This window comes from Megalops cyprinoides, chromosome 6 (assembly GCF_013368585.1).
Source record: "Megalops cyprinoides isolate fMegCyp1 chromosome 6, fMegCyp1.pri, whole genome shotgun sequence".
NCBI classification, from domain to species: domain Eukaryota; kingdom Metazoa; phylum Chordata; class Actinopteri; order Elopiformes; family Megalopidae; genus Megalops; species Megalops cyprinoides.
The window spans coordinates 14337970-14357880 of record NC_050588.1 but is presented as its reverse complement, the minus strand read 5'-3'; the positions used below and the strand labels follow the sequence as shown (position 1 = coordinate 14357880).

Here is a 19911-nt window from a genome sequence, read left to right as displayed (position 1 = left end):
GAGAGCTGAGTACTCAGCGCGAGAGAACACTCTCAAAACGCACTGCACGGGGGATTAAAGAGGGGTGTCTCTCTTACATGTCGTATGAGCGAGGCGTAGGTGAAGGGAGGTCGGACATCAGCGTTTTTGTAGAACTCGCAGTTCTGTGCCAGCTCTGTGGAGAGAAATGCACAAACACAGCACTCATTTACACTTCTTTAAGTACTGGATTGTCGCCAAAGAGGATGCATTCTACATTCCTTCACTGTGTTTACGTGTGTGTGTGTGTGTGTGTGTGTGTGTGTGTGTGTGTGTGTGTGTGTGTGTGTGTGTGTGTGTGTCAGTCTCTGACAGGGTAGTGGAGAAGATTCAACTCAAAAAAAGTGTTATGTTGGCCATTTACTTCTGGGTATGAAGTCTTGGGGTTCATTTTCCAGATATGTTAAAGGTCATTTGACAGTTACATATACTTGTAAAACTGGGATCTGTGAGGTAAACTAATGTAAATTCCTCTAAAAATGGCTATAGAACCCTTTAACAAGCCATCACTTCGGGTCGGGATGCCTGAGCAGACGACATTCTGTGAATGGAGTCCCACCTGAGGCGATGGGGGTGCAGAACTTGTCAGAGTTGCGTCGGCGGATGGGCCCCACCCCGTGCAGGCTGGAGGAGCTTATGACGGAGGGGCCCTGGCGTAGCGGGGTGATGGGGGCTGCGGCCGAGGTCGGGGGGTGAGGTAAACCTTCCGGGTACGCCTCGCTCTCCCGCTTCAGCAGGGAGGCGCTGGAGGCCAGGTTCAGCTGGGGATAGGACGGATCGGAGGACGGTCAGTCACGGCGCCACGAGATGCGCCACCCCCAGAGCCTGCCCCACAGTGAGCCGTGAAAACCGCCCTGTCACCCAACGGCTGCGCACTTAACACAGACAATATTTTAAACGCCACTGTAATCTAATGCTAATGTGAAGCCACTGCTTTTCCTGTACTATCCCCTGAAAGCATGCCTAAATTAAGGCTATGCGTGTTCTTTTTAACATGCATGCCTATCACACCAATCCTGCTTCATATCTCGATGCTCCTACAACTGAATTCCCATTCCCATTGCAACAGCAGCGCCCGGGATCTGAACCCGCAACCTCATGTGGGCAGGTCCACTTCCTTGAGCGCTAGATAACACCCCCTCCGCAGTGATGGAAACGGTCTTGCCAGTACAATGCATTTTATTCTGAGATCAACGCAGCTCTGGGTGCATGGTGAACTGCAAGTCTCAAGCAATCTGTGCCAAGATGATTTCGCATCATTACAAGACAATTCCTTCAGCAGCAATTTGCATAAAACCCCTTTATGTTTCATTAATTCCTGAAACAAACACACACACAAACACACACACACACAGATGCAAACACAGGTTTTTTCAGCCAGTTGTAGGTGATTTCTCTGTAACCCCACAGGGTAATTAAACAGATGAAAACAAACAGCACCAAACTAGCAAAGGAGCCGGCCCAGCCCGCCGCCTGCCGCCACCCGCCGCCTTCATGAACCAGCTCCACACAATTAGGTAGATGGGTGGAGAGCGCTGGGAACCAGTTCCCCCAGCCACACTGGGAGTCTCCTTTCAGGGCTGCTTGTTTTCTTCTAATTAAAGCCATCACGAGTGCGTGCGGAGGGCGGGGGCGGGGGTACCGCAAAACTAATACGACGAATTAACTCAGCCAGCCCCCTTCCCCCACCAGAGGAGGCAACCTGGCCCATCTTGAGTAATTAGAGGGCAAAATTGTTTAACAGGTACTTAATTAACACTGGAGCGGTGCCAGTTTTGGTGCCGACTCGGAGACCGTCTTAATTGAGGGCAATCTTTGTTGTTTCGCTGGCTCCGCCCCGCCCCCTAACCCCCCCCCCCCGATCCCTATCGCCCACCGCTCCAAGCCTCTTCCTGCAATGCCACAGGCGCCTCCTGATTTCCCATTAGGTGCTAATGGCAGCTCGTCCACTAAATTTGTCTCCGAAACACAAGTCGGCCCACTTTTCCCTTCCCCTGCCACTCCGCCACCACAATTTATATCCCCTCGAATTAAGACACTCCACTTCTAATTGACAATTAATTTCAACATCTTCATATTTTAATAAGACTCCTCATCAATCTTCCCATGAAATATTCATTAGATACCTAATAATTGCGCCGCGCCGGCTGTTATAAATGTATTTCCATTCATGAACGGGGGATTGCTTTGTAATATCTGAAAAGGTACTGTTAGAGATGGTGACACCCCTCACCCCCCACCTTCCCAACATCTTGCTCTCTTCATTTTAATTTCTGCAATGACTTCTTTCAGTATGCAACATTCCCTAAAACTGGGCAAACCCTTACAGTGGCTGTCCATGCTAGACAGTATGCATTATGAGCTGTTACAAGCAAAATGAAGGAAGATCTTTCAGCAGCATTTCAAAAAACACCAGATTATTGATTACTTGATTATTCTGAGCTCTTAATGAATCAGGAATCCTTCATTAGTTAGGGTTTAAGTCCCACTTTGATTTATGACATAGCATTGGGACACAAGTGACCCCAGTGGAGATCTAACATGCACTCAGATCGAGAGAGTTTAGGAGCTTTGAGTCCATAACCTCCATTTGTCAACAGAGGGCGCACTCTGGGCTTCTCATATCACCACACATGCCTGACTGGGGGGGTGCCTGGCGGCTCAGTGCCCACACACAGCCACCGGTCCACACTCCGCACGCGCGTGCACACACACACACACACACACACACACACAGAAACAATGCCCCTTGTAAGCCAGCTGACTGCAAACGCACAGCAAAAGCTCCTGTCAGACACTCAGGCTTCTAGTGACACACTACATGTGTATGCACAGACACAAAAGCAGACACGCAGAGGCCAACTGAACACATACAGATCAGGGCCTGCTTTCTGAGGATATTCATGGACACAGACACACACACAGATACACAGACACACACACAGATACACAGACACACACGCACACACACAGTTAGACATGTACACACACACGCACACTGCGGTTCTTACAGGTTGGTTGAAAGGCTTTGGCTCAGATGGACGCATGTGCAGGTGGGTCATCATGGCCTGCAGGCGCTCGCTCTCCTTGGCCAGCTGTGAGGAGAGAGCCACACACCAGGGGTCAGTGATGTCACACACAGCAGAAGTGACAAATGGAAAACAACACAGTTCAAAGGCAGACTTCATAGTTACTGTGTGCCATGGTTTTTAATGATGCCTCCCAATGCAAGGTCGAAACACTTTTAAGTTTTCTCAACAAGTTTCACATGAAAGAAATTTGCTCCTGCAACTTGTGTTTCTGTGTATGCGTGTGTGCACACATGTTCAAAGACACACATCCAACGTGCCTCAGTAGTCATTCAGAAACAGCATGCAATGGACCCAGCTCTGGGGGATATTTGTGCTGCCTCTCACAGCTCTGCCCCTTCTGTAGCTGAAGCCACATCCTTCACACAAAGTCTGCCTACAGCCCGCTGTTCCAGAATTTCACTTTCCAGAAAGCTACAGCAGCGCTCAGTCTCTGGCCTGCGTGGGACTATGTGGAACCTGAGAGCCCCGACAGATCTTCACCAGGACATAAACCAAACACCTTTCCACTCACACAGTGCATGCTCTCAACTGAGAGAGCCCAGCCCACAGCACCAAAATCCCCGGCCCCGGGCATGCTTGAATACACTGTGTGGGTGTGGCAGCAATGCTGGTGGCTTATTTTCTTGTGTACTTCTATAGTTTTAATATTAGGCAACCCCAAACCTGAGGCAAGAGGAAGACCTAAGCCTCCATGGGAGGGGAGTGGGCTGAGGACAGAGGGCAGAGAGCTTCTCCATATGGCACCAATTAAACACCACACAGAGGAGAGGCGAACCAACTCTATGGGCTGCAACCCAGGTGCTAATACCTGCAACCTTCTCTATTACGGCACACACACCTCTACGAACGGCGCCTCTCACATCCTGTGAGCTTAGTCATTTCAAAGATGTAATACGCTTCCCAAACGGTCTTCTCAATTTCAAATAGCATTCATGGCTTCCGGCTCAAAGGGAAGTGGGACTCCTTTGACTTCAAGATTGATATACCGAATGCAAAGCAGACGCAAACCAGAGGAGGGATGGTGCGGTACTTTCCACCTCAGCTAAGACTCGAATAAACTGTTTTGAAGCTTCTATAGGGTAAGATTTTTCCGCTCACATGATAAATGCATTAAAAAAGCAAACAAATCCCAGGGAAAATATGAAGTTGGAAGAAATAAATATGCATGCAAGTCAATGAGCTTTACAAAGTAGAGTCTTAAATGATCTGTACGTCCAGCCAATCACCCCTCCTAAGTATACATCTACCAGAAAGGAACCCTTGGTGGCCCCTGAGGAAATGACTGATTCTGAGGAAAATGTAGACCTTGCTTTCCTTGCTCATGCTCTGATGGCTGCTGTGGATGAGGCCAGCGGGTGGATGTGTATGTGTGTGCGGGAGGGGGGGTTGTTGGTGTTTATGAATGGATCCGATGACCTGCACTGGGGTGGCGTGACAGAAAGTGGGTGGGGGGGGGGTGGGGGCGATGTTTAGCACCGTGATCTGTTGTGACATCAGCTGCCTCTCTGTCACTTTGCGTTGCGTTTGCGGGCTCTGGACGCCTCGCTAAACGCTGTTTACTGCGAAATGGCCAGCGCTTCTTCTCTCGGCCAGTCGTGGGCAGGTCTGCCTGTTTGCTTATTTTTTTTTTTTCTGATTTTGATTCTTTTATTTTTGAAGCCGGTGGAGAGGAGGACAGCGGAGGAGCCAATTAGCAGGTCTGCTTCACAGACTCGGTGGAGGGGAAGAAGAATGCGTCTGCTGCGAAGGGCTCAGGAGGGGGGCGGGGGGCGGGGGGGGGGGGGGGGTCTCAAAACTGGAACGAACCCAAATGCAGAGAAGCGACACTTGTCCTTCACGTTTGGTGTGTGACTGGGGGGTGGGGGTAGGAGGGTGTTTTCTGCAGCTCCTGAGGGAGCCTCATCTTCAGATCTTCCCAGCTCCCCTCTGCATCGCGGTGCCAGTGTGCGTGAACACAGACCGGCAGTTACACTCCACAGCGCGTCCCTCGGTGTACCGCCACCCACAATTACCAGCAGCTATTCACCGAACAAATGGCTACCATTACAATGCAGTTTCCACTGTTAACATGCCCTCATCGTGATGCCACCCTCACTTTAGCACCAATTCTGCCTTCTGCCGAGTGTTAAAGAGGGCTGTCGGTAATTTAGTCCCTTTTGGAATTTAAAATATCCTTTATCAAAAATCCATTACAGGTCCTAGTTAGTTTTATCAACATTTAAAATTCAAACTGTTATTAGGACATGCCTTATTGCATTGCGCCATGTCTGAAATTTGGAATTTTGAATGTTTGGCTCTGAAGGCTGCACTGATGTTAATGATCGGTCCCTCACGTTTGAATAGAATACAGGAAGACGTTTTACAATGACTTGGGCACAAGCAAGGCAGTCCCCTTAAATGGCAGCTAGGGCATTTCTTTCACAATTTACACAATTATCTAAATGCAGGGGAGTTTATTTCAAGTTCCCTGGAAAAGGTCAGTAAGTAGTTGAAAATAAAACTCCCAGGGTAAGCAATTAGTTCAACTCAATCTACAAACAAAACTCTAATAGACCATTAATTGAGCATGTGGCACATCCAACCAAAGGCCTTCCCTGGGTTTTATGTTCTCATACAGTTATCCTAGGTGTCTTTTTATTTGTGAGGCTGATGGGAGTGTTAGCCCTCATGGCCCTGCTCTCAAACCTGGGGGGGGGGGGGGGGGGGGGAGGCCCGCAGGGAGTGGGGAGATTGCGAGGCTAGCCTAGTTGTGGAGGTGAAGGGGTTAAGCGCCATCCGCGGGGTGGGGTGCAGAGAGCGGCGACAGGCCCAAGACGCCCGCACGTCCCCCCGTCTGGGCTCTCATTAGAGATGACACGCCGTCCGCCGCGGCGACATGCCCTTCCCGCGCGCCCTCAGCGGGGGAGGGGGACGGGAAACTTTATAATTGGGGTCCGACGATGGCAGCTTTTCCAGGGCCCTTTTATATTACAAGCTCCAGTAATTTCTATAAACTCTCCGACTTGGCTATGACAAATTACGAGTGTGGAATCGAAAGGCGGTCCTCATTGCGTGTGTGTGTGTGTGTGCGCGTGCATGTGCGTGTGTGTGTGTGTGTGTGTGTGTGTGTGTGTGTGTGTGTGTGTGTGCGTGTGATGACAGGAATTATGAGCAACTCCTTCTGAAGAGGCTTTGTTTGGTACTCAAGGCAGAAATACCAAGGGATAACCCCAGCCCTCCACCTACAAACATGCACTCAAGTGTGCACACCGAAAGACAGACTCAAAGAGGATGTACTCTCACTTAAACACACAGACCTGAGCATGGCCATACACACAGAGGAGCACAGACAGACAGACTGCCTGACAGAGGCCAGCTCTGCATCAGCACTGGTGGATGGAGCGCCGGCCACGTGAGTAACGAGGCCGCAGTTATTAGCTTAGTGTGTCCCTGTGAGCAGTGCGCTCGCACCCTGTCTCACGGAGCTGTGAGACAGCTCACAGTGAAGCCTCACCACACCCTGCTCTCCTCTTTTCATCCACATCCTGCTCTCTGTCGTTCTGAAGAGGGTGCGAAACAGGGAAAATCAGCCAGCCCTCCCACGCAGGAATTTCCCCCCTTTTTTTCCTGCATGAGATTTTGTGCACTACAGTGAGAGGGTGGTGTTTCACTGAGCGCTGCTGTATCAAAGAGCTCTTTCTTGGTTCCTTCAGTGGGTGCCAGTGCGTGCTGCTGTGCCAAGTCAGGTCTGTGGCATGCGTGTGCGTGTGTGTGAGTGACTGTGTATGTGAGAGTGTACGGGTGCATGCATATGTGTTTGTATGCATGTGCTCGCGTGCCCGCATGTGTTGTGTGCGCGTGTATGAGTGCGTGCTTGTGTGCCGGGATGAGGAGGGGGGCTACCTGGATCTCCAGCTGCTGCACCACCTGCATCTGGACCCTGCACTGGGCCGTGCTGCGGTCGTCCAGGGCGTGCTCACTGTTCAGGTGCCTGTGGAGAGAAGGGAGACGACGCTGAGTGTGCGCACGAGACACACCGGGACGGGATAGGTCACCAGAGGTCAGCGCAGCACTGCGCCTCCAGCACAGCACTCCGAGCTGTGGAGACACCAGGGCGGTGAGCTGCTGGCTGTGATTGGGTCATATCACTGAAAGTCTTCATCCCTTTCATTTGAAATGTTGTAGCACTCGGCCCTCTCCTAAACCCCTCCCTTAGAAAGCACCTGTGGTAGTTCCATCAGAGACAGAAACCCAGGGATAATGAATGGTTGGATATACTAAGCATTTAAAAATCAGCCTTTAAGACCCTTCAGCTAGGCTAATGTTCACATTAGTTAAGAACTTATCTGGAAAACTTTAGACAATGCTGTATGGTCATCACAAAGTTAAACAAACATATCATTTATTAATAGCCCAAGAGTCTTAAAGCCCCTGTTCTGTCCTTAGTTTCAGCTGTGGGTGTACCTGCTTTTAGCTATAAAGTAAAAAAAAAAAAAAAAAAATATTTCAGCCAATATGGAAATTTTATGCTTCTGTTGGGCAGACATCTCAAAGACAGCAGGTTAGGCTGGTCTTGCACATGCACGCATGCACACATGCACACGCACACGTGCACGCACACACACGCACGCACACGCACGCACGCACGCACGCACGCACACACACACACACACACACAGACACACACACACACACACACTTACTTTGCTAAAACGTTTCTGTTAAATTATGACTGCTGCCTTGGCTGAACTTTGAGATTTTTCAGAAGAAAATCACTGATACAAATCTCTGCGCTGTCTTAGGCATTCAGGCCATTACTGCATGAGAATTACAAACGTGGGCTCTGAGGCCAAAGGATAAATCCCTCTTCAGCCAAAGATGACTTCATATAAATACATCTTCTCATCAAATTCTATCTGCAGATAACTGTTTATTTTTCCCATTTAGAAAAGTGCATTTTCCAGGAGTCTAAATTCCACTGGGCTACACAATGGGTTAGTCAAGGAAACATTCACAATAGTGCATTTCCACCCAAACCAGCAATTTTTAGTATCTGCATAAACTTTATTAGGACATGAAAGAGGAGGCTATAGGTCACACGTACACCGCCCTACAAAGCCATAGCAAAGAAATGCCTCAGAAAAATAGGACATGTGGCCTATGGAAACATATATGAGAATCTTTGCACTAAACTAATTCCTTTTTTTTTTTTTTAAACAATTCATCTTTCTCAATGTTTGTGAAGGCCGGACTTCAGTTAATTTTGTAAAAACAAAAACAGTGCTGCAGATTCAGTACAATCAACGTATATAAGATATATATGATAAATAACGTGAAATGTCCTCACAGAAAGACGTGACCCTTCTCTTTTGTTTTTGTCATCACAGTGCGCAAGCCGGTCTCGGACGGCCAGCAGAAAAACACCTGCACATGACTTCACTTGTTTTCATCTGAGAATTAATCTCAAATAGCTCTCAACCCGTGCTTCACCCTCATTTCATGCAGTCTGTGTTTTTCTTTTTTGATGCGAGTACAGACCCTCAAAAAAAAAAAGGTAAACAGACGTCGGTGAGGGAGAGGGGAGCGTTTACAGGCTGGGGGTCTTGTGGGAGTTTTAACGAGGTTGGGTTGGAGCTGTTGTTTCCTCCTCCGAGGAAGGACCGAGGACCTCCTGATCTTTCCCACCGCGCCCCTCCTGCTCCTCTGCGTCGGCTGGGTTATTTGCTCCTTGCTGCTGGTCCCCCCCTCCCCGCTGCCCTCCTCCCGCCCCCACCCCCTTTGGCTGTGAAAGCAACAGTGCGGTTTTCCTGGGAAACAGCCCAGTTCCTCCTCCCCCGCCCCCCACCTCCCAAGCCTCATCTGCAGTTCGGGTGACTTCACAGCGATGATCTCACCCGGTAACCCCCTAACCGGGTCGACAGCAGGAAGAGATCTGTCCAACTGGATTCATAAGCTTTTCTTTTCTTCCCTTTCTCTATACCTTCCCTCAGCTTAAAAAAATGACCTCAGATTCCAAAACAAGCAAGACCCCACACACCTGTGCCTGCTTTCATCTGTGTACGCTTTGGTTGTTCCTGTCAGTATTATTGAATCCGTTACTGTCTAAATCCAGTCAAACAGCCACAGTCATGTTGTTGAGTTCTACTCCTTATGTTTGGTATAGGGCAGGGTCCAAGAGAAGGCAAGTGTACCCCATGGTGGTTTTGATGATAGTCTAGCTGAGTTACACAAATGTGGATGTGGACGGCTTACCGACCTGCTGGGGGGGATGACTAAAACTGACTCAGGGCCCTCAGCAATGCCAGTGACCAAACTGTCCCAGCCGACCTCCCAGTGTGCCAGGACCATCGGGGGTAGAGGCGCCAGGCTCTGTGACAGGGGCTTTGAGCCCAAGAGCAACGTATGATGAGCCCCTGCCCAAACTAGCGCCTGTTTCCCCTACAGCCAGCCAGGCACAAAGAGCCTCACTCCACGTGCCCAGAGTAAGAGCACAGGGTGCCCACCCCCTGACCATGACTCCTAAATCAGCAGGAAATAAAGGGTTGCTTTTACAGCATGCCAATTAGGGAATCTGGGATTCAAAGTGCAAAGTGTCTTTTTTTTCCCCCTGTTCTCCTGCTCAGTCCTCACACGCTGCAGACCTCAGCACCACCGTCCCCTGCCCCAGCTGAAAGTGGGCAAACTGCACCTTTAAACACGCACGGCCCGGGGGGAGCTATGCAGTTACGCATTATGAAAAGAGAAGAAAAAAGTTTCAACAATAACAATGATGTCAACCGGCTGGAAACCCAAGAACAGATAGCCGTTTCTCCACAAGTGCATGATAAAAAATGATCTCACCCGATACTTTTTTCTTTTTTTTCGTCTTTTTTTTTTTTGAACAGAACTACAAACCACGAAGCTTTATGGCTTGTAATAAACAGTAGCAACATTTTTTCCGTGGGATCCGACAATGAGGCACTGTTTACTCCGGGCCCCGACAGGGACTCGCTGCGTTTACAACAGCCGAAACCACAGGCCCACGAACAAAGGGGCTGAGTATTCTAACACATGTAGCTCCGGCATGCCAGAGAGAAACTGAAGATCATTAAAGCGCAGAGAGGACGGCGGGCGCAGGAGAGAGGGGACGGGGGAGATTAAGAGCTAACGAGAGTTTGATCGTTCACACACTCATCCCAGACCTCCTCCCCGCTCGCCCCTGCGACCAAAGTGGGCCACGGCTGCGCCACAGCCACTGCCACCGCCACCGCCCCCCCCCCCCCCCCCCCCCCCCCCCCCCGCCCCCCGAAAGGGATAGTGGCCCTTGGTGATGATGAAGCCACCCTGGTGGGAGGGGTGGGGGGGGGAGAGCGCAGCATCGGCCTGCCAGTGTCATCCATCATGGCTTTTCCCCTCCGTCCGCCTCCAGGCTACGCAAAATGAGACGCCACGAAACAAAACAGCAGCTTTACTCTTATAACTTTCCCTGACTTCCACGTCTTTGATCTGTGCTCCTCCATCTGCCTTCGACGCCTCCTCTTCCCCTCTCCGTCTCTCTCGGCGCACGCATTCAATACACGTTTGAACACATATGAAATTTACATACTCTATTATATATTGATATAACACCCCGTTCGCATCCCAGAGAAACCGGCCGCTCCCGTTGAACTAAGGATTCACCGAGTGTCATGGGATAATTAGACAATGTTTTTTTCCCTTAAAGGGATTTGGGCAGCTAGAGAGGGGCTTCATTAACGGGCAAGTGGCAACTCCAGTTTACTGTAAATGACAGCGCTGGAAATCTTGTGGATATCAAAACAGGCAGGCTGTGGGGAAAAGCGGGCGCCGGGGGGGGGGGGGGGGGGTGGTGCGTGGGGTGTAAAGAAGCGAAAAGGAAAATAAATACCGGAATAAAAGCTTTGAGTCGGACTGCCCTCCCTGCGATTCAGAGCGCCGTGGCCTCTGGGGCCAGGATCCGTGAGTCACACACATGTGACAGCCCACCACGTCAGCCTTTTCCATTCTGAAGTCTAATTATTTTAACACAAAAAGACAATGGTGTGTTTACATCTCCGCTGCGCTATGATCTTTCCTCCCTTTATCGCTACCAGCAAGCTCCATTTCCCCCCGATCCCCAAAGACTCCAAACTGGCAAACAGACAAAAAAAAAAGAATGAAAAAAGAGAAGAGAGAAGAGAGGACTGGGGGGGGGGGTCACTCTTTTTGATGTCTTTGCTAGCATCCGAGAAACAAAGAGATCTAATTGTAAATGAGCTAATTAAGTAAACTACTAACGAAGCGTGAAAACAATTTGCTTGACCCTTTGCTGGTGCGCAGTGAGATGGGAGAGGAGCGGGGGAATGTGGGAGCAGAGTGCTAATCAGTCACTGACAGGCTGGCAGAATGACAGGCAGGCACCTGCAGGTGTCCGTGAGAGCAGCAGGTACCAAGTACAGGTGTGTCCGGGGGGGGGGGCGTTGGATGGTACCACTTACAGGGGAGCACGAATACAGGCAATGTGGCCTGGAGGAAGGAAGAAAGATGCTAGCTTCTGAGTGAGCTGTTGATTATAGTAAAACCAGATGAACAGGCAGCTTCACACTGTACCACTGTCACATAGTTTTTTTCAGGTTTTGTGCTGTGTATAACTGTGCTGTAGGAGAGCAGGACAATGTTGTGGTACTCACTTGATGAACTGGCCCATGTCCTCGCAGAGAGCCTCACAGCCGGGCCACTTGCATTCACCGTGACCGTAGAGGGGGTGCGAGCCCGTGTGCTCCTCGTGAGAAGAGCTGTGGGGGGGGAAGAGACAGAGACAGAGCACTGAGCACCAGACACTCTCACACCAGGCCTCTCCCTAGTATGGTAGACCCTATGAGAACACCCTGGGGCTTTCTCACCCAGTGCCTCACACTGGGCTCGGGCAGAAAGCCAGGCCAAGCCTACAGTTTTTTTTTCCTCCTCACTGTCTACCTCTGACCAGGCTGGTCCACTCAGCAAGAGAAGCTGAACAAATCTGTGCCTGGCTAACACAGAGCTAACGTAGACCTCAGGTAACAGCAAACAGGCCCACAGAGTATGTCCGTTTTTCAGCTGTGACTGCTGAGTGGACCAGTGATTTCTTACGGCTACTTACACTAGACCTTGATACATGTGGTGAGTCAAAGTGATAGCCTCAGTGCTGCTAGCACAGAGACTGAATCTAGCCTATTACCCACGATGGGCACAGCTACCGCACCACAGCAGAAAGGGTGCTCTGGAACAAACATAACAAGATAAACACGTACTACACATATTCTACCAACAGCAGAAAATACAGACACACGCACACAGACACACATACGCGTTTAAACACTTTCCCATGCCTCATTGCAGACGCAGCAGCAGATTAAATGGCTATGAGTACGTGCATGTGAAAAAAAATAAGCTACAAGTCACCATTAAAAAATTATTTTGGACAATTCTGAAGCAGAAATGTGAGTCTTCATGCCACTGTAATTCACACAGAGGAGAGGAGAGGAGCAGTCAAGTGTCTGTGAACAGAATACTTCTTCTCACAGAAGAACGGCTTCGGTCTAGCTGTATTTGAGGAGGTGAGAGAAACGTTTGCAAGTTAGCATGTCAGAAGACTACTGTATTTAAAATTGTGTCTCTCTCCCTATGTCGTTTCTCAACCTAGACAAGAAGAAACAAGAACTAGCCCTTTCCTTCTTTCCTTTCAGTGCCAAGTGAGGTATAATGCTCTATAGGCCTAACTTAAGTGCAGGCCTCAACAGCTAATACCCATGACTTCATAATACACTGTCACACAAACAGAACCGATCTGACTTCATCCCACCAGGACAAACAGATGCAGAGCTTCTGGACTTGATGTGGTCGTTGTTTGTTGGCATTTGCTGTCCCTCGATATTAGCTTCGAGCAGCGGGTACAGGATTACGCCATCGCGACTCTTGCCACTGCTTGCGCGGATCCCACGTCCTGGTTCTGATCAAGGCCGCCTCCGGTTCCAGCGGCTGGCGGTCCAGCGCCGTTTCATAATGGGTCCCTGGCAGGCCGCCACCGGCCGACGCATCGGGAGGGCTCGCCAAGCCGGGTCTGCTGGGCTCTCTGCTGCTCGTGGGCGGAGCGCTATGGAGCGTCGGATGGAGGGAGTTCTTCCCAAAACCACATCACAGCCTCGTCCGATGTCAGACACGCTCGCTCTCAATCTCCCCTGTCTCCCGAAGACGACAGGCCAGCGCGATTCAGAAGCTCCTCTAGGCTCTAGACATTACAGACTACTGGCAGCCACGTCTTCCACATGCGGCATGCATTAACCCTGCCCCTACATCCTGCTTGGCTCTCTGTTTCCATGGTTCTCTGAGTTGGGGGGGGAGGGTCTACGTGTGATCACAGGTGAGCTCACAAAGCGCAAATCTACAAGGCACTTCCGCGGGGAGGTACGGTAACCACTCGTTCACTCAGCCGGGCCCATTTAGCATGACAAAGCGAGTCTACTCACTGGGTGTTTTGCAGGTAAGCGCCTTTCGAGTAAGGCGTGAGGTGCTCTTCGGCGGGCTCAGCCTTGGAGAAGGACGAGATCCATTCAAAGAGTCTTGCTCTTGAAAATGAAGAGAGGACCCCATGAGGACGGTGGGCCACACACTCTGCCGACACCCTGAAGACACCCCCCCCCCACTCCGTACACTGCGCCACACCCGCTTCCTCACAGACACACACACACACACACACACACACCAACAGTAACCCCTGTCTCACTCCTGTCACAGTTCAGCTTTACGCACTCCAAGCATACGCATGCTGAAAATGCCGATACGATACAACAGCTGTGACAGACACGTGCTCTACTCAACAGATACAAACACTGGACGTCACAAATTCAGTCAAGATGGGTAAATCAAATGAGTTTAAGAAGTAGAATAAACAAACTGTTCCCCGGATAAAGGGGCATGCAGTAAGTTATTATTACTAAATAACTTCACTTTTCTTTCTGCAAAGATGAAATACGTGTATAGTACAAAGTATCTGTTTATTAAACCCTACTGCACAGACAAAGGAATGACACAAGCAAGCGTGGCTAAGGCCTCTCCTTCACTCACCTGTCTCTCTTTGGAGTGTGAACAGAGTTCTGTCCGTTTGGCAGAGAGTGATGGGATATCTGAGGTGAGACCTTGGAGGCCGAGTATGAGGTAGAGTTGGAGCTGTTGGTGCTCAGGTCCAGGCCTTCGTGTTTCATGGCCTCGTCAGGGCTCTGCACGCCGGCCACATCCTTCCACAGCTGCTGCAGGTCGGCCGGACACATGGCTGCAGCACACACAAGCACACATGCTGTGATTGGCTTATTCAGGTCACATGTGCCACCTACAGTACAACCAAGCAGAGGAGCATTTGGATTCTTTAAGGATGAATAGAAGTCTGAAACAAATGCTGGGAAGTCTGGGAGAGGGAAGATGAATTTTTATCAATTCTGAATATATGCAGATGGAATGCATGGACACCAAGGCAATCAGGAAATATATGATTTGATTCATCAGAGAATCTTGGCCTTTTCCCAAAACCAGAAAAAAAAAACTAAAGATGGCTGGTGAGAAAATAAGAACTACATGTATTCCCACCCACTTGAAAAAGTGTTTATCTCAAGGAGGAGCAACTACTATCTAGTTTTTAATTGTTCTGTATGGCTGGGAGTGTTAACCCTGAGTCTGAAGGTTTCCTCTTCAGTGTGTGCGATGGCTTTATCTGATGAGTGATTAGGATGTGTCAGAGGAAATCCACCCATCTTCTTATCATCCACACCTTGAACCAGTGCCAGTTGGCACAGTGCATCCTGCCAGCAGATAATAAACCCCGCCAGTAAGTTGCCATCAGCATGGCAACTCATAAAACGCCGTGCACCGCACCGCACTTAACTAGGCAGGGGAACATGCCCAGGGGACTTGTTAACTACGTGGGAGAGGAAAGGGAGGGGATCGTAACAGGAGGAAACAAACTGCTAATTTCAGCTTGTTTTTGTTATCTTTAAACATCTCCGCAATTCCCAAAACAGCCCTATTTGTAATTATTCCCGCGCTAACCCTTCTCCGATGCTCCTTTTGTCGCTGAGTATTAATCTTGGCAAGGGCGCTCTCTGCTTAAAGTTTGTGAGTTGTGAGCAGGGGTTGGGGAGGTCATTTTCATTTTTCTCAGAGTATTTGGACTTGGAAGGGGAGAGGGAGGCACCCTGTATGTCTGAGGCACAGTGTTCCTGAAAGTCACGGCCCGCTATGCTATCTCGCAGGGCAGTGACTTAACAGAAATCCAAATATTATGTCTGGTGCGTCGGCATTCTTGTCCGAGGCCCCGCCAAAACAAAACTCCTCGCTTTGCGGGAATGGTGCTGCACTTGCCACAGGCCATTGTGATCTACAGCACAGGACAACCTGCCAGCGATTATAAAGCGACGGCACCCTGCTCGCCCACTGACTCCAGTGCACGTGCGCACATGCCCCCCACACTCCCGTCCACGGCCGCGTCGGCCTCCGGCGGAGTTGAAAGGCGGAGCGCTAGGGTTTCCGAGGTGGGGGCGAGTGGCGGAGATGAAAGTTTACCTGTTGTGAAGTGTTTTTAAACACGCTCAAATTCATTTTACCTGCTGTTTAATTCAAGGTATTCCTGAAAAGACTGGCCTCCCGGGCCTCTTCCTGCATGGCAGGCCTCCAAGAGCTCGCTTATTGCCCACAGTTTCCCCTTTCACAGGCCTTCCCCTGGCACTGTCATAGCAGCCAACTATTTCTCTGACATGAGCTTCCGACCCACTGCTGGCCACTCCTCTGCTGCCTCAGTATCAGCTGAGGGGAGACGGAGAATAAAAGGATACCGTACGTACTATTCTATATAGGAGTGTGTGTGCATGCGTGTGTGTGTGTGTGTGTGTGTGTGTGTGTGTGTGTGTGTGTGGCTGTGCATCTGTTTTCTGGGTACCTACGCTGTGTGCTTGTCAGTGTGTGCACGAATGTGGTGTGTGCATGTGTAAGTACAAGTTAGGAGGGTCAAAACAGTGGACTGCAATTAGAACGTGTTATAGTTACAACACATTATTTGGTTTTCCATTAATTGAGTTAATGGTGATTGACACTCCTAATACAAAATATATTTGCAGATTTTTTTTTTTTTTTTGCTGTCTCCTTTTCGTCCTATTTTGACTGAATGTGGAATGAAAATGACTTATTGGATAAAACCGGACAAAAACCCGCCCTTGCGAATCGCCATCTGAACCTTAAGACAACAAACAGTCTCCGATTTGCCATCTCGGGGCCCATTGTTGTGCGATTTACATATTCATGTCTCCGTTTGTCCCGATTAATATGCGTGAGATGTTAACGGCAGATAAAAGATCCTGAAAGGCCTGATGTGATAGGGGTACTGTCTTCAGCGGCTCATCGGGGAGAGCTGGGTCCTCCTCACCTCGGAAACCTGGGGAGATCTGACGTACTCGCGCTTCATTCCGCGTCCTACCCACAATGCAAATGAGAGGCGCCAGGGAGGGGGGAGGCCGGGTGGGAGGAAAACTGAAATTAAACCAGACCTTTTGTTTTCACACTTAAGAGAGATTCAAACAGATTAGTTAATCGCGCGGCGCATAGAAATTTCAAATCTGCGGCTGTTTGGAAAACTGTTTATAAAGCTGCCACTGAGGAAGAGTTTTGAGTCTGCGGCCAGGACCGTTTGTACTGCTTCGCATTTTGAAGCTATTCCCGTTTAAAAATGACACGTGAAAATAAACAGCAGCAACGCGCCACACTGAGAATAAATATATGAGTCCTTTTCAGCCTTGTGGAATGGGGCGAAGCTTGCCAAGCATGACTACCCAGAAGAATGCATATGGTTGGCTGGTTCGTCATAATGGGGCGCCTCTTTCAAAGAGATTGCGGGGAAATTCCATGCCGCTCTGTCGCGGGATTCATTTAGGGATTCCAAGAGACCAAAGTTTATTGTTCTTCAGGCCCCTTAAACTATGACATAAGCAGGGGCAGATGCCAAATAGATGCCGTAGCCAGTAGTTTACAGCTGTCGAAAAAATTACATTCTTCCTCTCTGCGACCTTCCATCCATCTCTCTCCCTCTTTCTCTCTCTCCCTCCCTCTCTGGACCTGTCTCTCCACCAGACCAGTTTACCAAAAAACTTTTCAGTGCTTGGTGGCATTGGAAAAAAAGTAGGCAGAGTTAGAGTTTGAAGAAAAGGACATTTTTGTTTTATTTCGATTGATATAATCGCGTATGTCAAGGGTAATGACACAGAATTAACGTCACCAGACTCATAAACGCATGGCATTAGCCTCGAAGTCTTGGGGCGGCCTGCAATTTGGAAATGCTACACTGCTGTTTGTTCTTCCGTACAGAGGCCTTTTTAATGTTATGGTCACTTTGGAGCTCATAAAGCAGATTTATTCATTTACAACAGAACAGAGCAGGCCAGATTACGGTTTAGTTTCAATTTATAAAAAAAAAAACATCCAATGGCATTAGACAGAGGAATTACAGAACATAGCTTTTTGGGGGGAAGAAATGAAATAAGAAACATCCCCTTAGTTGGATCTACTAGAGCTTGGCCCACCCCACCCCCTTTTCCCCTGAGCTTCAAGCATTTTGTGGCATATTTTACCTATTATCCAAATGACTGCCTTCCACAAAACCAACAATCAACTGTCCTTTTTATCTTTTTACGACCTGATTAAGTTAACAAGCTTCACATGTGGCTAGACGCAGAGGGCTGCGGTTTTCTCTGGGGGGCAACAATCCCATACTAATAGATTAGGATGATAGCTGATTGCTGATTTTGGGAGAGCGCCATCATGCTTTTTACTACTGTTATTATTAGTATTAAAAAACTGAATGCACTCACACCAATTGTGAAGGTCAATTTGGGAGGCAGTCAACCCCTGTGTTCTGCCTGTGAGTGGCTCACAATGGAGGGGGCGGGCGGGGAGGGGGGGGGGGGTAGGCAGGAAGGGGCGGACTCGTGATTGCCATCTGGTCCTGGGCTGTGCTAAATTCACTGTGGTTGTGTTTATTTAACACGCCGCATTTGCTCCGGAACCTTCCGCGAGGTACTTTTTTTAATGTCGTTTTATAAAAGACGACTCGGAGATGATAAAGTTCACTTTGTGAAACTCGGTAGTCAGAAAAGGACTGCAACTGCCAAAAGCGCTTCGGGGCGGAGCTCCGGTTGTGTGTGTGTGAATGTGTGCGTCCACCTCCTGTGCCCACAGCTGAAATACCATCCCTTGAAGCCAGGGGGAGCCACGCACCAGAACAGCAGACACAGATAAGGGCTCCTGTGCACCAGAGGGTTGAGACTCGAGCACACACTGATAGAGCAGAGAGGGCAGGCTCTGACAGACAACACTAAAGGTCACGTGTGTGCAGCCCCCCTCTCCCCGAGTTTTAGATTTCCACCACCTGTTGCTGGTTTGTTGATGCTGATAGTAACCATGTTCACCTCACCCAGCACCTTTAAATAACAATCAAGTGCTGCTAATGGCAGAGGCCCACTTCCTCTGCTGTCCAGTGTGGTTGAATGACTACATTGATGAGTGGATGAATGGACTGGGCTGACTCTGCTGCGATGGGCTCCTAAATCTGGGAGCTCTCTTTCTTCATCCTGCTCCAGCTGAATCAGCTGAATGAATTAATGAATAAATGAATGAATGAATGAGTCAACAGATGAAGACTGGATGGATGGATGTATGGATGGATACCACCGAGGGGGACAATTTTTCTGCAGGCAGCACAGAACTTGCAACACAGAATGGTCTCCCAGATGCTAGGAGCCTGCTCTCATGCACTTTACTGAATGGGAGAATGGGACTGACTCACCTTGCTGCAGGCTCTGCATGGGCACCGCCCCCTGGCCTGGCTGAAGCCCCACCAGGCCCTGACGCTGCAGGTTCAGGAGGTGCTGCTGCTGCAGCTGCTGCATCTGGATCAACTGCTGCTGGAACGCCAGCTGCTTGCTCCCTCCCAGCTGCTGCTGAGGGGGGGGGGGGGGGGGGGGCAGTGAAAGAGAGAGGGAGAGAGAGATGGAAGGAGAAAGAAGGGGGAGGAGGGGGAGGAGAGCAAAGGAGAGAGAGAAAAAGGAGGATGGAGCACAAAGGAGAGTCAGTAAAAGAGAGAGGGAGGAGGGGGAGAGAGAAGGAGAGAAGGGAAGAATGAGTCAGAAACGAGATGAAAAATACACTCACTTGCTGCGAAAGCCCATCCCTCCGGGGCCAGCCTGCATGAGTGACATCGTCTCGCCCTGTCATCTCTCCTCTCCCAAACCACAGCCACCCCTCGTGCCCCACATCCACATGTTACTCCACTTCCACTGGGAGCGGGTTAATAATTAGCCCATAAGAGGCCCATTTGTTTAATGCATGTTCCGCAGCATGTTTGTTCAGTATGACTGCACCAGTTTCCTTTCAAAATTTGTGAATGACTACAGATGATGCAACCACCCCCTCTTAAACTACTTTCCATATGTTGAAAAATGTATGCTGAAAACACAATATTCTGTTTGTTGCTTGAAATTACCATGACAACACATTTATGACATAATGTGAAGCGTAGGGGTGTTGCGATGGTATTTGGGGAGCATTAAATTGTCATTCCAACAAGGTGCTTGTCTCGAACTAAACCCTTCCCATATCTATTGTGTGGTATGGCTCTACCTTAAGTGACACAGATGACCACTATTTAAAAGATGAGAACGCACACACAATGTAGCAGTATTCAGCTCTTAGTCTGGCCTTCCTCCATAGTGAACTATCACCCCACTTCCCATCAAAAGAAAGAATCTGTAAGGGTGGAATTCCTCTTAATTTG

At 49.4% G+C, this 19911-nt stretch overlaps 1 protein-coding gene across 1 annotated transcript in view; it reads right to left on the bottom strand.

The window, feature by feature from the left end:
* The window catches only part of foxp4 (forkhead box P4), a 122412-nt gene that overhangs the window by 10194 nt on the left and 92307 nt on the right, over positions 1–19911 (bottom strand). The window contains exons 6-13 of the mRNA XM_036530926.1: positions 18925–19078; positions 14169–14373; positions 13571–13669; positions 11756–11860; positions 6993–7080; positions 3030–3113; positions 578–779; positions 78–154 (exon numbers count right to left, since the gene is read on the bottom strand). Coding sequence (XP_036386819.1) covers positions 78–154; positions 578–779; positions 3030–3113; positions 6993–7080; positions 11756–11860; positions 13571–13669; positions 14169–14373; positions 18925–19078 — 1014 coding nt within the window. The remainder of the gene's footprint in view (positions 1–77; positions 155–577; positions 780–3029; positions 3114–6992; positions 7081–11755; positions 11861–13570; positions 13670–14168; positions 14374–18924; positions 19079–19911) is intronic.